General features: G+C 43.1%; 1 protein-coding gene across 1 annotated transcript; it reads right to left on the bottom strand.

Annotated features, from left to right (window-relative positions):
• Positions 1-866: 866 nt before the first annotated feature.
• SLC18A2 (solute carrier family 18 member A2) lies at positions 867-17,454 on the bottom strand. The gene is made up of 15 exons (XM_072339988.1): positions 17,224-17,454; positions 15,315-15,666; positions 11,561-11,619; positions 10,164-10,247; positions 8,941-9,033; positions 8,462-8,551; positions 8,314-8,357; positions 8,174-8,234; positions 6,242-6,337; positions 4,637-4,715; positions 4,339-4,390; positions 3,842-3,905; positions 3,629-3,748; positions 3,253-3,386; positions 867-2,291 (listed from the first exon to the last, which is right to left on the bottom strand). The coding sequence occupies exons 1-15, from the start codon at positions 17,339-17,341 to the stop codon at positions 2,184-2,186; spliced, it is 1,554 nt and encodes a 517-aa protein (XP_072196089.1). The 5' UTR covers positions 17,342-17,454; the 3' UTR covers positions 867-2,183.
• Positions 17,455-17,937: the final 483 nt, after the last annotated feature.

Here is a 17,937-nt window from a genome sequence, read left to right as displayed (position 1 = left end):
CATATTTGAAGTAAATCATGCATGAAAGTTTACAACCTCAGGAGAAGACGGAGCAGGAGGAGAAAAAAAAAATGTACAAAATATGGGGGAAAGCCAAACGTTTGCAGGACAGATTGTTTTCTACTCCGTGTTTCTGCGATTGAACAAAGAGAGCAGAGAGAGTGCTTGATTACTGGCTGATAATATCCACTTATTCCTCCAATCCACAGAAAATCCCACATGCGGGATGACCACGATCTGCCTGCTGTTTGGTGACAGGAGCAGAGCGCAATTCCCAGGGCAAAACTGTGATCATCCAAATGCCCTGTGAAATAAAAACGCGAACAAATGTAAATAGCCATCGATGTGCACAACTGTCTCCTGTTGGCAGTGAAATACTCAGCGTGCTGCAGAACCACGCTCTGTACTCTGTCGCTGTCTGTCTCCAGGACCTCTGAGCTTTGAAGGAAGATTCTCCACCTGTTACGTATCCTCAAGAACGCAATAGAAAATGCACCCCTATAAAACTGGTAAGTGGATTTTTCAAATCAGCTGCCGCGCTTATCTCTTATCCTTTCACACTGTTCAAGCCCCTCCTGCTGTACTCTCAGAGTGCACTCTGGCGTGGTGTATGAGGGCATATTCTGGCAATGCACATTTAGTCCTTACCCGTTTCACAGCAGTCAAGCCTCAGATCGGCCATCAGGTGATGAGGCGGTTGGTTTTGGAAGCCATTGTTGTTTAAACAAGCTGTGTATTTATGACCTGGAATCATAAATGGGCTAGAAATGAGCAGTGCTTTCCCAGGGCTTGAATTAATTCAGTGCTGTTGGTTTTTTGTACTTTTACAAGAGATCACAATGCATTGGGAAGAGTACTGAAGGGTAGGGGAGTAATTCTGTCCTTTATTACAATAGATGGGTTAACTTATTTTAGATACCTTTATTTTTAATGTGGTCTGGCTGCATAATTATTGACAAAGCAATAGTTGAAATCTGATCCACTGTTTTTCATGTTTTCTGACCATTTATATATACACTTTACAAAACTATATGTAAACATAGTATCTATGCTGCAGTACATAAAACATCTGCAAGTACAGGAAAGAAGGCACATCCATATTTTAATCATACAAATAAAAAGACACCACAGTTGATAAGGACGTTGTCTGTTACGTTAAATGCTTTCTTTCAAAGCTGATTTTTTTTCTCTTCACAGACAGAGGCCATCCATTCCAGTGCTGTTCCTCTATTAGCCTGTATACCTAAATCTTTATTATCTTTAGCATAGTAGATGGTTTTGCTTCCTTTTTGAAAGATAAATATATGCATCTGCATTCGTATTTACATAAAATATTTTTGTTTGAACTGCTCAAGTTGCCAGCTTACATCCAGTATGTGCTGAGACTGAATACTGAGATCCTGCAGCTTTCCTTAGCCACTCACTTACAGCAAAGCTTAAACCAAAGTTGAGATGTGAAAAATAAGATCCAAAAGATGGGAATGTAAAACAGGACCTTCGTGCAGTTCTTATTCCCTTTTAAGGGAAAGGAACTGCATGCATTCAGCCATACGTGTCTACCCAGTGCTGTGTGGGGGCTTCGTTGTGCACAGCTGCTTAGCTGGTTGAAGCGTCATTAAATTGTACTGACTAAATAGAGATACCCTCCTCTGCTTGAAATACGTTCTTTTTCCCAGTGTTCCACGGGCAGTCAGGCAGAGCTCACTTTGGAAAACAGGAAAGAAGTTGCGCCTTTAACAAACACAACTCTTTGCCACGTCTGAACTCTTAGTTCCAGAGTCTGCTGAGTAAGTTAGAGGAGTTATTGGCAAGAGCTGAGTTCGCTCTCATAAGTCTAAACAGAACATGAAGTATTGTGATGAGCTGACTTTATAAAGCAGTTTAAATTCACATGTTTATACAGATTTATACTACACGTTTAATCAAAAATATACTGTGTAATATTCAATGAAATTAAATACACAGAGGTAAACACTATACAAATTCTCTATAAAAGCTTTTTTTCTCTCCTTATAAGGCAGTTAGCAGTTGACTTTATAACCATGGGAGATGAATAATATACCTTTGGTTTTTGACCATTCCACTATTAACTCTACAGTACAACTAAAACATACTTCTGGATGAGATGTTTCACATGAAACACTGCATTTTGTACACCAAAATATATTATATGGCTTTTAACGTTACTCATCACTTTCATATTCTTCTTCATCACCTATTGGGTAGGACTGGATGTTGTTCTGAGTATACATTTTTGTTTTAACAGGACAGTTGTGATCCATGAGTATAGCCTGAAAGAAAAGAGGTGAATGTTAGTATTCCTGCGTAGCACTCAGCTGTGGCTGTGATTCACTCTCTTCCACAACAGCAGAAACTAAATTGATTTTTATTACAGTAAATTCAGTTTATATGTCCTTAGATGTATGAGGTGGGATCTTGATAGCACCAGCACAGTTCTCCTGGCTTAGTGGAGCCAGTATTGCAGCTCTTGTGTTAAATACGTCTTGCTGCTTTCCCACTGCAGTAATTTAGCACTCTCATATTGGATCACCACTGCTTAAAAGCTGGGTGAATGAGCCCACCTGTCTCCCTTGAACCTCCTGCTTATGTGCTTGTTTTTCATCCAGAAGCAGCTGCAGTTTATGGGAACAAAAGGACAAGGAGTATGGAGCTCAAGAAAAGACATGAAGCATGAATGCTTCAGAACAGATTTCAGCCTTGATGGGGGCTGAAGTGAGTTGTAGGTACAGACCAACTGCAAAGTGAACTTTCTTTCTCAGTTTGTACAAAGAATGCTGTTTTATCAGGTGGGAGTAACAAGTAACAGACGCATCGTGATTAGCTGGAATCTCTGAGGTTCTGCAGCATAAATATGTGCTACGCTGGGAGTCTGTCTCCTTGCACACCACATCTCAGCAAGGTGCACGTCACCAGCTTCTCTTCTATGAGTGCCAGTACAGAGCTTGCAGAGCTCACACATGAGGTTCTGTTCTCTGGCAGTAACAGTACTGCAGAACCTGACCCAATGTAATAGGAACAGCAAATCTAGTGCAGAAAGCACGTAACTAAGCTTTTCTTTGTGCATCTTAGTGCTGCAACATGGTAGGGTTGTTTCAGAAATGATGCGTGAGGATGAGATGGACTGTGCTGGTCCTGGTGTGCTGCCTGTTACAGGCAAAGATATAGAAATAAGTTACAATTCATTTCACTGGAAAAGAAAACCCAAACATTAATAAGAGGTGTTACGCTTACCATTTTTTCTTCTTTGGCAGGTGGACTTCGAAGGAAAAAGCACAGAGGAGCAAAGAGGATATCCACAATCCCTATAATTGTCATGAGCCATGGAAATCCGATTGCCTTTGCGATGGCACCACCAGCAGAGGGACCTTTTAAAATGAAATCCTTTTTCTGAATACTGCAACACTTGCAGCACTTACTTGAAACAGTAATTTTACATGCAAAACTCCTCTACTTTTCAATGTGATTGGAAAAGGTGTACACATACAGTTGCCTTCCCTGCTTGTACCAATGAAATGAGAGATGCTCCAAGGAGCATTCACATCCACCATCACAGCATGTTTCTCTTTGTGGTCAAGAATGTAATAAGCAGGAAAAAGGCAAGGCTTACCTATTGCAAAGCCCATACAAAAGGCAACATCAGCTATGGCATACACGCTGCCGTAGACCGACACGTGGCGCAGATCCACAAGGTAGCCCATGATGGGCATCATGGAGGAGTCCACCATTCCTGGTTGCAAGGGAGAGGAACAGATATCAGGAAAACTATCCTGATTCTTACATAAACAACAGACCGAACAAGGCAGTGTAATTTTTTTCTCACCAATGGCAAATCCAACTCCGAAATTGGGTGCTATGAGCCCATAGATGTTCTTAGCAAATGGGACCTGTAAGTGACATTACAGACAGTTGATTAGGTTGTGCTGCACAGGCTAATGAAGTTTGTTTTGTTTTTCTAAGAGAAATTCCCAGAGCAGTTTGCACACACTTTGCACAGATGTGCAAGATGGAATTTGGGGCTTGTTTGGGACTACTTCAGATAAGAGCCATTACACCACTGACACTTGCCATTACAAACAGAAATAGAATGCTGAGGGACAGCTCAAAAGGAAAAAGTGATCCTCCTCCTTTAAAAGCCATCCTTCCATGTAATTGAAACACTGAGATTTGAAAGCACTCAGATCTGGAACCTGTTAGCTGCACGTTGTTCAGTGAAGTATCTGGAAGGCAGAAACCTCAGTGAAACCTCACAGTAAGGCACAATTTCAAAGATGAACATGGGGAGATTTGGACTGTTTGAAAGGCGAATGATTTACTTACACATAAGATGCTTATTCCCACAATGAGCATTCCTAGTAGAGCACAGAGCCACCTGCAGAGGAAGAGACATCGCTCAGAGATCGGTGGTTATGAGGCACTCAGGATGATTTGGGCTGGTTAAGAGCCACATCTGACACGCAAACCTACACAACTGAAGGTGAAACATATTCCAAAAATGATTTTGCTACTGTAGAACAACTTCTACTAACTTCCAACATCAACAAACTGCCCCGGAAACACTGGAAACGGAGTACAAACACATTGGGAGATTATGAATATTTTTTTATATGCAGCATACCTTCCCATTTTGTGCGCAAGTATCCCAAAAAGATTAGTCCCGATAAGATAAGAGATACTGGCTGGAAGAAACGCAACGCCTGAAAAATATGAATGAGACATTTTATCGGCAAAGATTCCAACGAGGTGTTGGGAGAAACTAATAAATGCCAGACGGTGCAGTTCCGAAGCAAACGCATCTGACAGAGTCTTTGTGTGCAGCACAGAGAATCAAATATCCGGTTTGCTGCAGCAATCTCAGGACATCATCTATGAAATGCACCTGCAAAAAAAAAAAGTGTTTCTAACTGTAGGTAGTTCAAGGAAGCTCATTTTCCCTTGATGGATATTTCTGGGTTGCACGGTGGGTGTAAGGGTGGAGGTCAGGCTTTGCTCCCTGCAAGCACCTCAGTGCCCTGTGGTACAGGCCACCATTGGGCCCCTGGTCAGGCAACAGCTCAAACTGAGCACCTAAAGATGAAGATGCCTTAAGAATAAGATGAAACATCTTTAGTTTTTAAGATTTAGTAGGCTTTTAATACAAATAGCTAACTGGCTTTGTGTAATGCTTAGAGCTGGGGGGTCTAAGGAAAGCCCTTCCAGCCTGAGGTGATAGCTATTCTCAACCCAGCACCAGGGAAACACCACTGGTTTAAAGGCTGGTTCCAGTGCTCAAGGCTTCCTCCTCTTCCTCACCTTTCATGAGGCTGTGGGCAGAGCCCAGACAAGGAGCAATGCGGGAGGGAAGATAGTTCTGATTTACAAAGCAGCCATGACATTATGGTACACAATCAAACAATTTCGTCTGAGTGTGTGCACTCCCTGTCCCTCACCAAGGCAACACGGGCTTTCTCATTTCCTGCCTATCCATCTTCCTATCTCTCTCTCTGATATTCATAAGAAAAATCAGGAGGTAATTTTTAGCACAGCAATATCCTGTGATTGAAATCCTTGTGGGTTACAACGATGACGCCAGGGAAACCTTTTCACCTGTGCAACTGCATCTCCTTTGCTGTGGCCTGGTGCAGCCTTTTATACCAAATGGACATAGAAGAGCAGAACTTGAAAACTGATGAACAATCCTGCAATGGTTTGCTCACTAAGACCTGCAGGTTGGGATGTGCACATGCAGTGGTAAGCTGTGGTACAACGAAGCTTAGCTATGATTTTCTGTATTAGCTTTATGCACAGTAACATTAATTGGTTGAAATCAGGACCCCTTGCACCTTCTTGAAATCATGCTTCAAACCACTGGATCTCAAAACTGCCATCACTTGCTTAAACCCTTGTAGTTTGAGATACAGTTTAAGCGGCTTAAAAACTTTAATGCTGACAAATGAGACAAAGCACAAAGGACTCAGTTACTTATATCGCTAAGGGGTTAAAATTATTCTTAAACTGGATATTTTCCCTCTAGGAATCTCAATTCAAACAAGACATTTGTGAATCTCTCTTCTGTTGCAGCAATAACGCTGAACTCTAGCAAGAAATCTCCAGCTTGGCCCTGTGGGGCTGTTCTGCTTCTTATGGTGTGTTTTGCAGCAGCACCACTGCATATAAGGGCAGCATTATGACTGAATCAGAACAGAGACTTCCATCAGGTAAATAATGACATGCTGTACTTTACCGAGTTGCCATTTTTTCGAACACATGGTCTCCATCATCCAAATGGGCAGTGCTGGTTCAAGCATTGCAATAGCCATGTTTGCAAAGCAGATCGATCCTTAGGAAAAGGAGAGGAGAAAAAATGAGTTGCTTTGATCCTGAATGAAAAGCTGTGCAGAGAATGAGTGCTTTTACCAAAAAAAAAGCACACAAACACTGTGCTTTTTGCAGTCCTGCTTGTCATGCACCGAATGTTGACTAATGTTTAAAAGAACAGAACGTATATAACTTAGTATATATTTCAATTCTCCCAGAAATTCTACGATAAAGGTTAAGCTATATTCATACTGTGAAGGGAGGGCAGCAAAGTCTGCAGCGAGCCTGGTGACATTTAGAAAGTTCATGAGGTCTGAATGTTCCGCAAATGATGAACTAAAATTCCCATCTTCTGGTCTTCGTCTCCAGTCTCCTGAGGCGGAATCGGAAGGTCGTTGTGTAAGAGATACGGTCTGTGACCTGTACCTCCATCACTCCGGAATGAAGAAGGGGAAATGTGGAGGTATTGGTCCTAAAAATACCATTGAGCAGCCAGAGGGATGCCTGTCCCCTACAAAGGGGTGCTTTGTGTACAGACCCCACTGCCGCAGCCACAAAGCCTGGGCACAGCTCGGCTCAGCTTGCCCAGCCATGTGAATTTCATGTGCTTCCAGATCTTTTTGAATCTCAGGAGATTTGGTCACTCAGGTGCAAAGGACAGAAGTGCTGACTCAATCCAGCCTGCAGCTCATCTGCTCAAGTAGCATTTTCTTCCTGCTCCAGCACAAGTCCCGCTGCCCTCAGGAGAACACTGCAGTTGTAGTGCATGGTGCCAAACCCCTCAATAATGCTTTGGCTTTCCTTTCCCTCTTCCCCAAAAGAACCTAACTTGTGTTCATGGGATATGTCCCCACTGCTCATCCTTCACAAAATGACTTTCAGAGGAGTCTGGAAGTCACTGCTAGAACTGACAGCTTCAGATGCGTGTTCCCACTTTTCTTTCTAATATTTATAATCCCAAAGACTCCTACAAATTTTGCTATTTGAAAACAAACAAACAAACAAACAAACAAGAAGTTTAAGTTGTCTCGAGGTCAGAGAAGTCCTATTCCTCTTGGAACAGGCTCCTCATTGCGCAGTTCAAAACGAAATGAGCACGGATGTCATTCTTTGCTCGAACCTGTCAGACCACATTAGGCTGTGTATCTGTGATTGCTGCACTGAACTTGCAGGCCTGCTGCTCACTCCCTTCCTGAGGCAGGCAGTAGCTGCTTGGCTCACCTTTACCCTGCAGACAAAGGGTTGCATCCAATGGGAACGTTTTCACTCTGCTACAGGGCTTCACGTCTGCAAAAAACCCCAGCCAAGCACCCAGGGGCTGCCCTGTCCCAGCCAAACCCAGCCAAGCTCAAGCTCAGTGCTGGAAAAATATTTCAAGCCAAACAAGTAGCATCCAGAGCAATCTATGCCATTCCGACAGAGGCAGATAAATAGGAAAGATCCTATCCCACTCTCAGCAAACTTTACAATGTAATTAGAAATACACATGCACGTACTGCAGCTATTTCTCATTAGGACAGGAAACATCACCAGAGCTTGTCAAGGTAGTTATGTGCATGGTGACAAAGGTACTTTGGTCTTTAGGACATGCTGCAAGGGAAAGGTGGGAGCCTGAGCTGGCATTCTGCAAACTCAGAGTAAATCCAATAGAGACCATGCACTCTGACTGAAGCTTGAGCTCAGCGTGGCTCAACTAAAGTGAATGCAGTGTTTTAGATACATGAATCAGTCAGGAAGCACTTGTGCTTCAGAAATGCAAAGCAAAGGAGATTCGATCTGAATTTATACCACAAAATTAGTGTACCTGAATTGAGAGCATGAAAAAAAACTATATGTATAAATAAAAGAGACAGGGTACCTGCTGCAATAATGATGTACGGGTCCTTCATAAGTGTCAGTAATGGCGTCCCCTTCTGACTCTATGAAACAAATGAAAACTTGGCATTAGGGAAGGCAAAATGTCAGCTACGGCTTACAGTGTTTTACTGCAATACTTACTTCTGCCTGTGCTCTGGATGGCTGCAGAACAAATAATTGAACAGCTGTGGAAAGAAATCAATACTGTAACACTGCTTCAAGAGGAGGGTTAGCAGCTAATGCAGCGTGCTGCATACATACAGGGTCATATAGACTCCGTGGTACTGACCTCCATCAAACAGAGCCAGAGCTGCCAGCACGAGGAACGGAGAGCTCTTCCCCACAAACTCATACATGATGCTCCCAAAGGGTGGGCCCACTGTGGGGGGAAAGTAAGGAGCCTGGGGTGAGGCCACGTTTCTGCTCCTGAACAAGTGTCCTCTGCAAGCATTTGGGCTGCTGGCACACTGGGGCCAAAGGGCTCCATGTGAAAAAAAACCCAAATCTCATTGATTATGTGAGTATAGAAACTGTATTCTTCACACCCCAAAATAATCTCCCAAACAAAACCCCAGCATCACAGAGATTGCTGTCTGGCTTTTATCTGATTAGGATATGCTTCTGGGTAAGAAACAATTCTTAGCATGAACTGTGAACCTATTCTGGAGATGGCATGATAACGTGGCACTTGGTGCGACCCTCCCATGTTTCCACAGACCACAGGTGGGATCTTAATGGCTTCTCTCAGTGGCAGAGCCTGACACTGACCTAATACTCCCATAGCGAGGCCTCCCAGTGCAATCCCCATCGCGTTGCCTCTCTCTTCATCGTCTGTGTATACACTGGCAAGCATACCCATCCCTAAATCACAAACAGAACAAAGTGTAAATTAGGCAGCTGTGACCAACAGTTTATTGTCATCATTTGCCAGCCCTACTCAACAGCCGACAAAGGAGACATTAGGTATCTCTATGCATAAATATACATACATATATCTACATACACACATATTTGCGTGTGTGTCTACGTCCCTTCCCCATGGAGATTGCCCTGAAGCAGAAGAAAGTTTGGCATACGTAGATGCTGCCAGTATCATGTTCTATTACATCGTATCAATCAAATACATTAATGATGCCCCGATTTGCTGGATTCTTTGTCCTTCCCTTTGCTCCAGAGTGTTTGGACGATGCTTTTCAACCAGACACAACCAAGCTGTTACAAGTGTTCATTTTGTTGTCAGCACACAAATCTGGTACCTGGCATGAGGTCTGGTGCCCAATGACAGCTGTACACAGGTCACTGCAAGCCGTGCTCTCAGCATAAGGAATCACACCCAGTTGATTACTTTCAAAAGGACTATTTCAGGGTCAGCATCCAAAATTAAAGGGTGCTTTTGACCTTTATCTTCACTGTCCTCACTTCTGCTCATCTGATGATGAGCCTTCATTTCAGAGAAGAAAATGGGAAGCATAATTCATTTGCTTGTGTGAGGCACTCAGAGGTGAATGCAACCAGAAGGGTTCTGATAAAAATTATTACTTCTGTTTTCAGATTAATTCTTCCTCAGAAGTTCTATTCGCCTCCCTTCTCAAGCTAAACTTCCATTCATGAACAAAACATATTTTCTCTAGATCCTGTTCCAGAAATTATTAAATACTATGGAATGAAAACCCATACTCCATTCCACCTGTTCACTGGTCACTGGACATCTAGTACAGGCAATCTGTAGGCTCAGTTAGAAGACACTGGGAACAAGGCTACAATGCTTTGTAACAGAAATTTCAGACACAGGCAGAGGTGTGATCCCCACGATGATACATACCAACATAAGTTCCTTGTGGAAGGGCTTTGGAAGGGCTGATTTGAGTAACTTTGTGTGATTATTGAAACTACAGGGAAAAAAAACACCACACCCTACAATTAAGAAACAACTGTTACTGAAAACTCTGGGATCAGTGAGCTGGATTTTATTCTCCTCAATGCCTTCTTACCTGCCACTGAAGAACAAGAGGAACCCACCCCTTGCAGGGACCTTGCAACAAACAGCAACGCGTAGCTTCCTGAGAAGGCAAACACTACAGAAAAGACAGAGGCAAGTTTTGAAAATCAGGTTAACTCTAACTAGGTTAAAAAGTTAGATTTCTTTAAGCTGTAATAGAAAACTTGATGCCATTTAGTCAGGTGTTCACTGTGCCTTGTGTCAACTTCAATGCTAACTGTGTTATTATCTCTTATTGCATTTGGAGGTGTCAGTGTTGAATTGTTCTCAGGTGTCTGAGCCTTCTGGTAACACAGAATACGAGCACCCAAGTCGTTTGAACTAATTACTCAGGATCTGATTGCACCCTGCTCTGATTCAGCTGCACATGGAGGTAATGAGGCCCTTCTTTCCAGCCTTTATTTAAGACTGCCCAACCTAAACCTCTGGGCACTTGGGGAAACCAGGAGCTGAGATAAGCCTCTGGGCTCAAAGCAGTGTTTCTTCCAATGGGCAGACAAATTGTGATGCTGTTACAGTGGTGTTCCACACTTGGTGCTGTGCAATGCATCTGGCCATAAATTGGAATTACTACTCTTATCTCCAACCAGAATCTGTCTGATGATCCAAAAACCCAGAGCTGTCAGAATCTTCCATCAGGTAATCTTTTTCCATTGCTTTGCTCTCCTTGCTGTCAGAAATACTGTCCTAATATTTAATGAATTGTTTTCTAGATACTGTTCTGTTTTCTTACATGTAGTAGATGTGGGAAACTGTTAATTCCCTTCCTTTTCTTTTTGTGATACGCTCTAATACATCCTCAGTCTGTCTTCTAAAACAAGCTGAGTTTGTAGTAATTCCTCACAAGCTTCTAATGATCCTCTGTACTCTTTCCCTCTGGGTCACATCTTGAAATGCCACACCAAAAGTGAAGATAAACCAGCAGTTGAGGCCTTATCAGTGCCATCTGGAGTGGACACGTTATCTCAGCTGACTTGTAGGCTATGCTCCTGTTTGCACATCCGATGGTGATGTCAAGCAATGCTATGATACTGTTGACTTTTATATTCTGTTCTTGGGCCTCACATTCTCTTTCTGATAAGGCCTGTGATTCCTAGTTGTTAGGGATCCTGAAAAACAGCCCTTATGACTGAAAGCTCTGTTGGTTTAAGAGTGTGTGAGCACTTCTCAGATCATACGAAGCTGAGAGGAGGGTTGGGCTAAGAAAGGGATCATCCCAAGAAGGATGGAAGGCAGTGAATTCCTTCAAGAGGTCCATAAGAGCATGCTTGTCAAACCTCTTACATGTAGTTTCTCTACATCAACAAGAATTCCTAGTGATAACTATAGTAGTAGACCACTTGTTTAAAAGTTACACTGAACCACACCAAATGAGAAGTGGATACTTACTGATTGTTGACACAAACATGATGCAGAAGCCAGCAAACAAGGGAATCTGGTAGCCTATTCTGGGGGGGAAAAAGAATATATTAAAAAAATGTGTTCACACCCTTGGGATTAGCTCACTAATAGATGGAGTCAGATTTTCCCACATGAAGTGCTGGAACAGCCTGCCCAGAAAGCTTGTGGATGCCCCATCCCTGGAGGTGTTCAAATGTTGCCTTGGGCAACCTGGTCTAGTAAATGGGGAGGGTCATTCTGTGATTCTGTGAGACAAGTATTTTGGATGTCACTTTGAACTCTTAGTGAAAGTCTGTTGGAACTTTGGTCTTACTTTTTGCAGCTATGGCTATTATTCCTCCTTTCTCTTGGATGTAGTCACTAGGTGTGAAGCAATGCACAGCAGAGAACCATGAAAGCAGAACTTGCTCTTGCTACCCAGCAGACTGTGATGCTTTATTGCATGCGCTGTGGTCTAATGCATACTTTTCCCTTTGCACATAGAACCATCTCAGAACCAGGCTGTATGGGCATAGTTCTTTCAGCCAAAATCTGTAGTAGATGTGGTCCACCATACAAGATGTGAAGGTATAAATGTCAGCACAATGTGTTTATGCTGAATCAAGCACATCCTAATCCTCTGAAAAGGTCAAAATTGTCTCCCCAGTTTGGAGCTGATGTGCTGCCCTGCTTAAGGTTGCTGAGCCCCCAAAACTCATGTTTTTTCTTGCTCAGGTGATATTCTTGCCCACCTGCAGCTGACAGATATATGCAGATTGCCTTTCCTGCGTAGGCTTAGAAAGTCCTGCCTCCTCCTAACATAGCAATGTTAATTAGTTGGCAGTTGTGTGACCACAAATCTGCAGCTTCAGTCCCTGGTCCAACAGACCAGTACCAGAGAGTACAGAGTGGCACTACCCCATCAGCCAGGTGTTTAGGGATTTTGTCCCCTGGCCCATTCTGCTCTTGACACAACATGGCATGCTCCAATGCAGTAAGCTCTGTCTTGTCTCCTTTTTTCCTTGCTGTCATGCCTTAACAAGTTATTTTCATAGGTGCTCCTAACAAAACACTGCATGAGAATCTGCATTAGCCACAGGCTGAGCACGTTTCAGGGAGGCCACCCGCAGTTAGCTCACCCCACAGGTGTGGGGAGAAAAAACAGAGCCAACAGTTACAGCAGGGAGAGGAAAGGCTGCTGGTAACAAAGAATGCCTAAATTACTCGCCTTGGTTCCACCTTGGCCCCAGATAGCAGAGTTGTTTGGAAGTGGATTATGTTCATTAACAAGGTTACCCCACAATGAGAAAACCACTTGACAGTTTTTGTACAGCAGACAAATAAAGGTTACACTGACCAGGTTAGCAGCTGTGGAACATTAGTGCCTAATTGCCTATCCATTAAGGACTGCAAATCTACTGACTTGAATATTGTGACTGCTTAGCGTGCAGACTGGGGAGGAGGATTTTCCTTAAGATCTCCATCCCAGTGCTCTATGCTGGGCAGGCAGAGGGGCGCTCTGGCCAGCTGGGATGGGTGTTCAGGCATTTCAGTCACCTACTGAAAACCCAAAGGAAAGCTCACATGGGAACTGGGTTGTAAATAAGGAACTGTAAATGTTTTGGTTTTTTATTTCCCTGCCACACTCTTCTTATACATCATAAATATCTTGAGGGCTGTGAGCAATGGGAAGCTGGTGGTTTATCTTGAGCTGCAAACCAGTTCATGAAGGCAGGTGTGTGATGTGTCTTGCTCGTTCAAAAGAGATCGGCTTTAAATAAGAAACATTTTTTTAGCTTGCTTCTATAATTAAACTAATTTCAAAAGTCATTGTTAAATATCTTCAGTTGTAATTGTTTTAGAAAAGGATGGAATAGAAGACCCTGTTGCATCCTATACAAACTCAAGCACTCAAAGCGAGTGCATAAAGCCAATAACTCCACCCTTGCTTAAAGCTCTCAACCACTCCTGAAGAATTATATTTAAATGAAACTTAAATGAAAAATGGAAGCTATGAATATGGCGTAGTACTCAATTAAAAGTAAACTTACACCTTAAGAAACAGGGTGGGCACAGCAGGTTTTAAGAAAGAAACCCATCCTACTTAAGCTGTTCTTCTTTGCTTGAATTTTGCCATAACAATGAACATTTAACAGCTTATCAGTGGTAGTCTTTATTATGATAAAGATGCTTCCTTTCAAGTGAACACATACACTGTTCTTAGGAAACGTCAGTGTTAGAACTGTTCTGTTGGTTTTCTTTTTCTTTTTTGCCAATGGCTCCAACGCTTAATTGATAAATACATAAACTGATGTTTCTCACTAAACATTTCTCAGAATAAAGGCAGACGCTGCTACCAAGACCCAAACTGCACACAAAAGAAAATCAGTAATCCTTAAATCTAATTTAGGGGCACTTTCCCTTGAGGACACTGCCTGGATGAGAAAACAGCATGGCTGAGTGCTCTCCTTACTTCTCCTTTTCCTGTTTACTGGGCACCTGAAAATATTAAAGAATGTTTGTCTGGTTATGGCCACCAATGATAAGTTTAAACCTATGATGACTTAAAAGTGTTTTCAATTGAGGAAATGGACAGATTTCTCCTGTGTGTTCTTTTGTGATTAAAAAGAATCTTCATTATGGAAATAGCTTAATGAGAAACAAGAAAATTAGTGACCCAATTAAATATAATTTGGAGCTTATTCCCTACAGAGATTAACATCTCTGTCTAGAAGAACTGCTGCTTCTTCATGGGGATCAATTACACAGACTGCTAACAATAAAATCAAATTTAATTATTAGCACAAAATATTTAAATGATATTACAAATACTTCTTAATCTCTGTGTAAACATATTCATTGCTTGGATTATTTGCTGTTGTTGTGGGTTATTTTAAAGTCACTGACATTGGTGCATACAATGCTGATATACAATGCTGATCCTGCTCAGATAGAGTAACGTACCACCCAGACACATTTTGTTTAAGCTACCATATATATGCAAGGATTCAGAGATGATAGCCTGAATGTTGGACTGGATCCTATACTGGTGTCATCCTGTTCCACTGAACTTGGAGCAGAGCGTGGCCTCAGGGAGGGGTTGGTAGACATGGAAGTCAATGAGAACTTCATGGAATCATTAATGTTGGTGAAGACCACTGAGATCATCTAATTCAACCACCAACCTGTCACCTCTATGCCCACTAACCACATCCCTCAGAGCCACATCTACCCTGTTCTTGGAAACCTGCAAAGATGGTGGCTCCACCACTTCCCACTTGGCTCTTAGCTCAGGTGATTTGGAACCACTGTGCACCCACAGCTGTGGGTCTGTGGGAGGCAGGGATGGACCTGAACCCTGCCTGTGGTTCCAATAGCACGACTGCCATGTGTAGGGGTAATAGGAGTGTATGTAGGGTAGAATCCTTCTAACTAGGAGCTGTAGTATCTTGTGGCCCTGTGTAACTGCAGTGAAGAAATTTCAATACCTCTTCAGCAGAAGTTTCTATAAAAACCTCAGGACTCGGGAGGTGGAAAAACAGGAAAGCATTTAATACTGTTGAAGGGTTCATGTGCTTCCCAATTGATTTTTGAAAGGATGCGATTATCAGATGTATTTCCCTAAACTATTCCTCTATATAAGGTGAGAAGGATAATGAGTCAGGGCCACAACCGACTTAAAACTACTTCAAAATCCTCACCCAGATTTAAACAGCAATGGATAAGCCCCAGCTGAACAGCATGTGAGCACTGTTTACCTCACCTGTTTGTCAGCGGCCCTATGAAGGGGTTGGTGATCAGCTGCACTGTGGCTTTGGAAGCAAACAATAACCCAACTTGAACATTTTCATTCAGCAGGTCCTTATCTTCCTTCGGGCAGTCCGGTGGTGCAGCAGTCACATTTACTATCATTGGTGCTGTCTGAGTGTGCTGCAGCTCTCTGGGTGCTGCCTTATCAGACTCATTTCCAGTAAATATCATCGAGTTGTCATAGTAGGAGAAGATGCTCTGAAAATTGTCCTTTGTCATTGAAATGACGTTAGGCTTAGCAGTCTGGATTTCTGTTGCATTTTTCTCATGTTTGATGCTGTAAAGGTAACTGGGAATTATTGGCACTGGAAAAACAAATAGAATATATTGGCATCTTACTATCAGGTAAATGGAATCATCACATTCTCTTCTTGATTAGGAAATACAAAGCTTTCCTATGGGGAACAGCAGTAAGGATTTCACAAGGGTGAAACTGAACTAAAACAGAGGATTGCTCGTGGTAGAAATTACACTCTTAACCTGCAATTTAAAGTTCTTTCTCATTAGTGTTTATTTTTTGCCAGGTTTTAATAATTTAATAATTAATATAATTTAATAATTATATTAAATACTCTGTCCAGACATCATTCAGAAAGAAATACATGAAAAGTATCAAAACCCGTATCTGAACATGTTCCTTGTTGAACGTGAGTGTTTAAACCCCCTTATTAGACGGTGGGAACGCAACAGATGAGAAAAGCATTGAAACTACTATTAAATTAAAATATTAAAGCATAACTGGATACGTTATTAAACAAGCCTCAAAAATGGTAAGCAACAGTTGTAAGAAGGGAAACCATCATCATAACGCTTCTATGTTAAGTACTCCATACTAATGCATTGATGCTTAAATGTTTCAGCCTTTCTCTAAATTGAACACTGAAATGATCACCCAGAAGGGACTTGCCTGATGTTCTTTAGGATCGTAGCTGTGTTCTAATTGCGTTCACTGAAATAACTGTAGGGGCTTCTTGCACGTATGTTAATGAATGCATAATGAAATGCCTAATAACTTCATAAGAATATTCATGCAGAACGAACATCCAGAATGGACTCGCTGAAAACAGATGTGAAGTTTTTGTTAAGGTCTGCATGGCTGCATCAGCCTTACAAGGTGCAGGAGTGGCACTGCAGCTGGGGGTGGGCTGGGCACTGCCTGCAGCTGGGAGCAGCACAACCAAAGGCTTCTCCCAACCCTTTTGAAAGTCTACATAAATACAGAGCTTTGAATATGAGAGCTTATACAACTACCAATGAAAAGTGTTCAAGTACTTCATCTGAAGTATGTTCCTGAATCTGGGTGCTGTGTTACTCGAAGCCAGTAAAAACTGCATCTTCAGCTGTGATCAGAACTCAGATTGTTTCATCCAGCCATCTCCTAGAAGTGCTTTTCTTAAAACCCACTCCGATAGCTTTTGTGTTGACCTATCGTTTCATGAGCAGCGCTGGGGAGAGGAGAGCTATCACAAGGAAGCAGGCAGCCCAGTGTTATCACGCCCGTTGTTTCAGTTGCATGACCACAGGAGGAAAAAAAAAGATGCTGAGCTAAAAATACGGCCGTCATTCTACAAAGTAGTAGTGGGTTTTGCTAAGAAAAAAGAAAAGAATATGTGTATATATGAAGATCTTCATATGCAACTCCTTACCCCGCAACTAACAGAGAAATAAAGTGTATGGCAGTGTTTGCAGCACCTGGAACACCAGACGTGTATTGAAAAAAATCACTGTTTGGATCGAGGGCGTTAAATCGTTCACTCGGGGAGCACATCTGTCACCGGAGATTATTTCTGGCATCAAACGAGAGAGGAGCTAAAAAACAAACAAACAAACGAACCAACCCCGCACCACCACCATCCACCTACCGACCACGGTGAGCAGCATGTTGTCCAGCAGCAGGGCGATGAAGACGATGAGCAGGATGAGCTTTCTGGACTGCCGGCCCTCCCGCAGCCAGCGCAGGCTGAACTCGCCCCACGCCATGCTGCGGGGCACGGCGGGTGCGGGGGGCTGCGGCCCGAGCCACTGCCCGCCCCGAGACGTCCCGCACGCTGCCCGGAGCTGAGAGCAGCAGGAGGAGGAGGAGGAGCAGGAGGATGCTGTCGGGGCAGAGGAGGAGGGGGAAGGAGGAGGAGGATGAAACGAACTGCCGGCCCCTCCCCGGCCCCAGCGCAAGCTCCGAGTGCCCTGCAAGGTGAGCCCCAACAGGTACGTGAGGAGCAAAGGCTGCGCTCCGGGCTGAACCCAAAAGGGTGGCCAGGTTGGGATGGTGCTGCTTGCATCCACATAGGGGATTTGCAGCATTTGGTGCTTCAATATTCTTTTCTCCCAGCTGGAGTACATGGGTTTCACGCCTAACCTGCACTACTATTTGTATCATTATAATCTCTCTTAGAAAACAAACTGACTATACAACAGATAAGCAATAGAACTGATGAAGAAGCACCTCCCCTGTGAGGACAGGCTGTGAGATCTGGGGCTCTTCGCCTGGAGAAGAGAAAGCTCCAGGGGGACCTCATAGTGTCCATCCAGTACCCGAATCAGCCTACAGGAAAGCTGGGGAGGGACTTTTGAGAAGG

Source organism: Excalfactoria chinensis, chromosome 6 (genome assembly GCF_039878825.1).
Source record: "Excalfactoria chinensis isolate bCotChi1 chromosome 6, bCotChi1.hap2, whole genome shotgun sequence".
Lineage (NCBI taxonomy): Eukaryota > Metazoa > Chordata > Aves > Galliformes > Phasianidae > Excalfactoria > Excalfactoria chinensis.
This window is presented reverse-complemented; position numbering and strand designations above follow the sequence as displayed.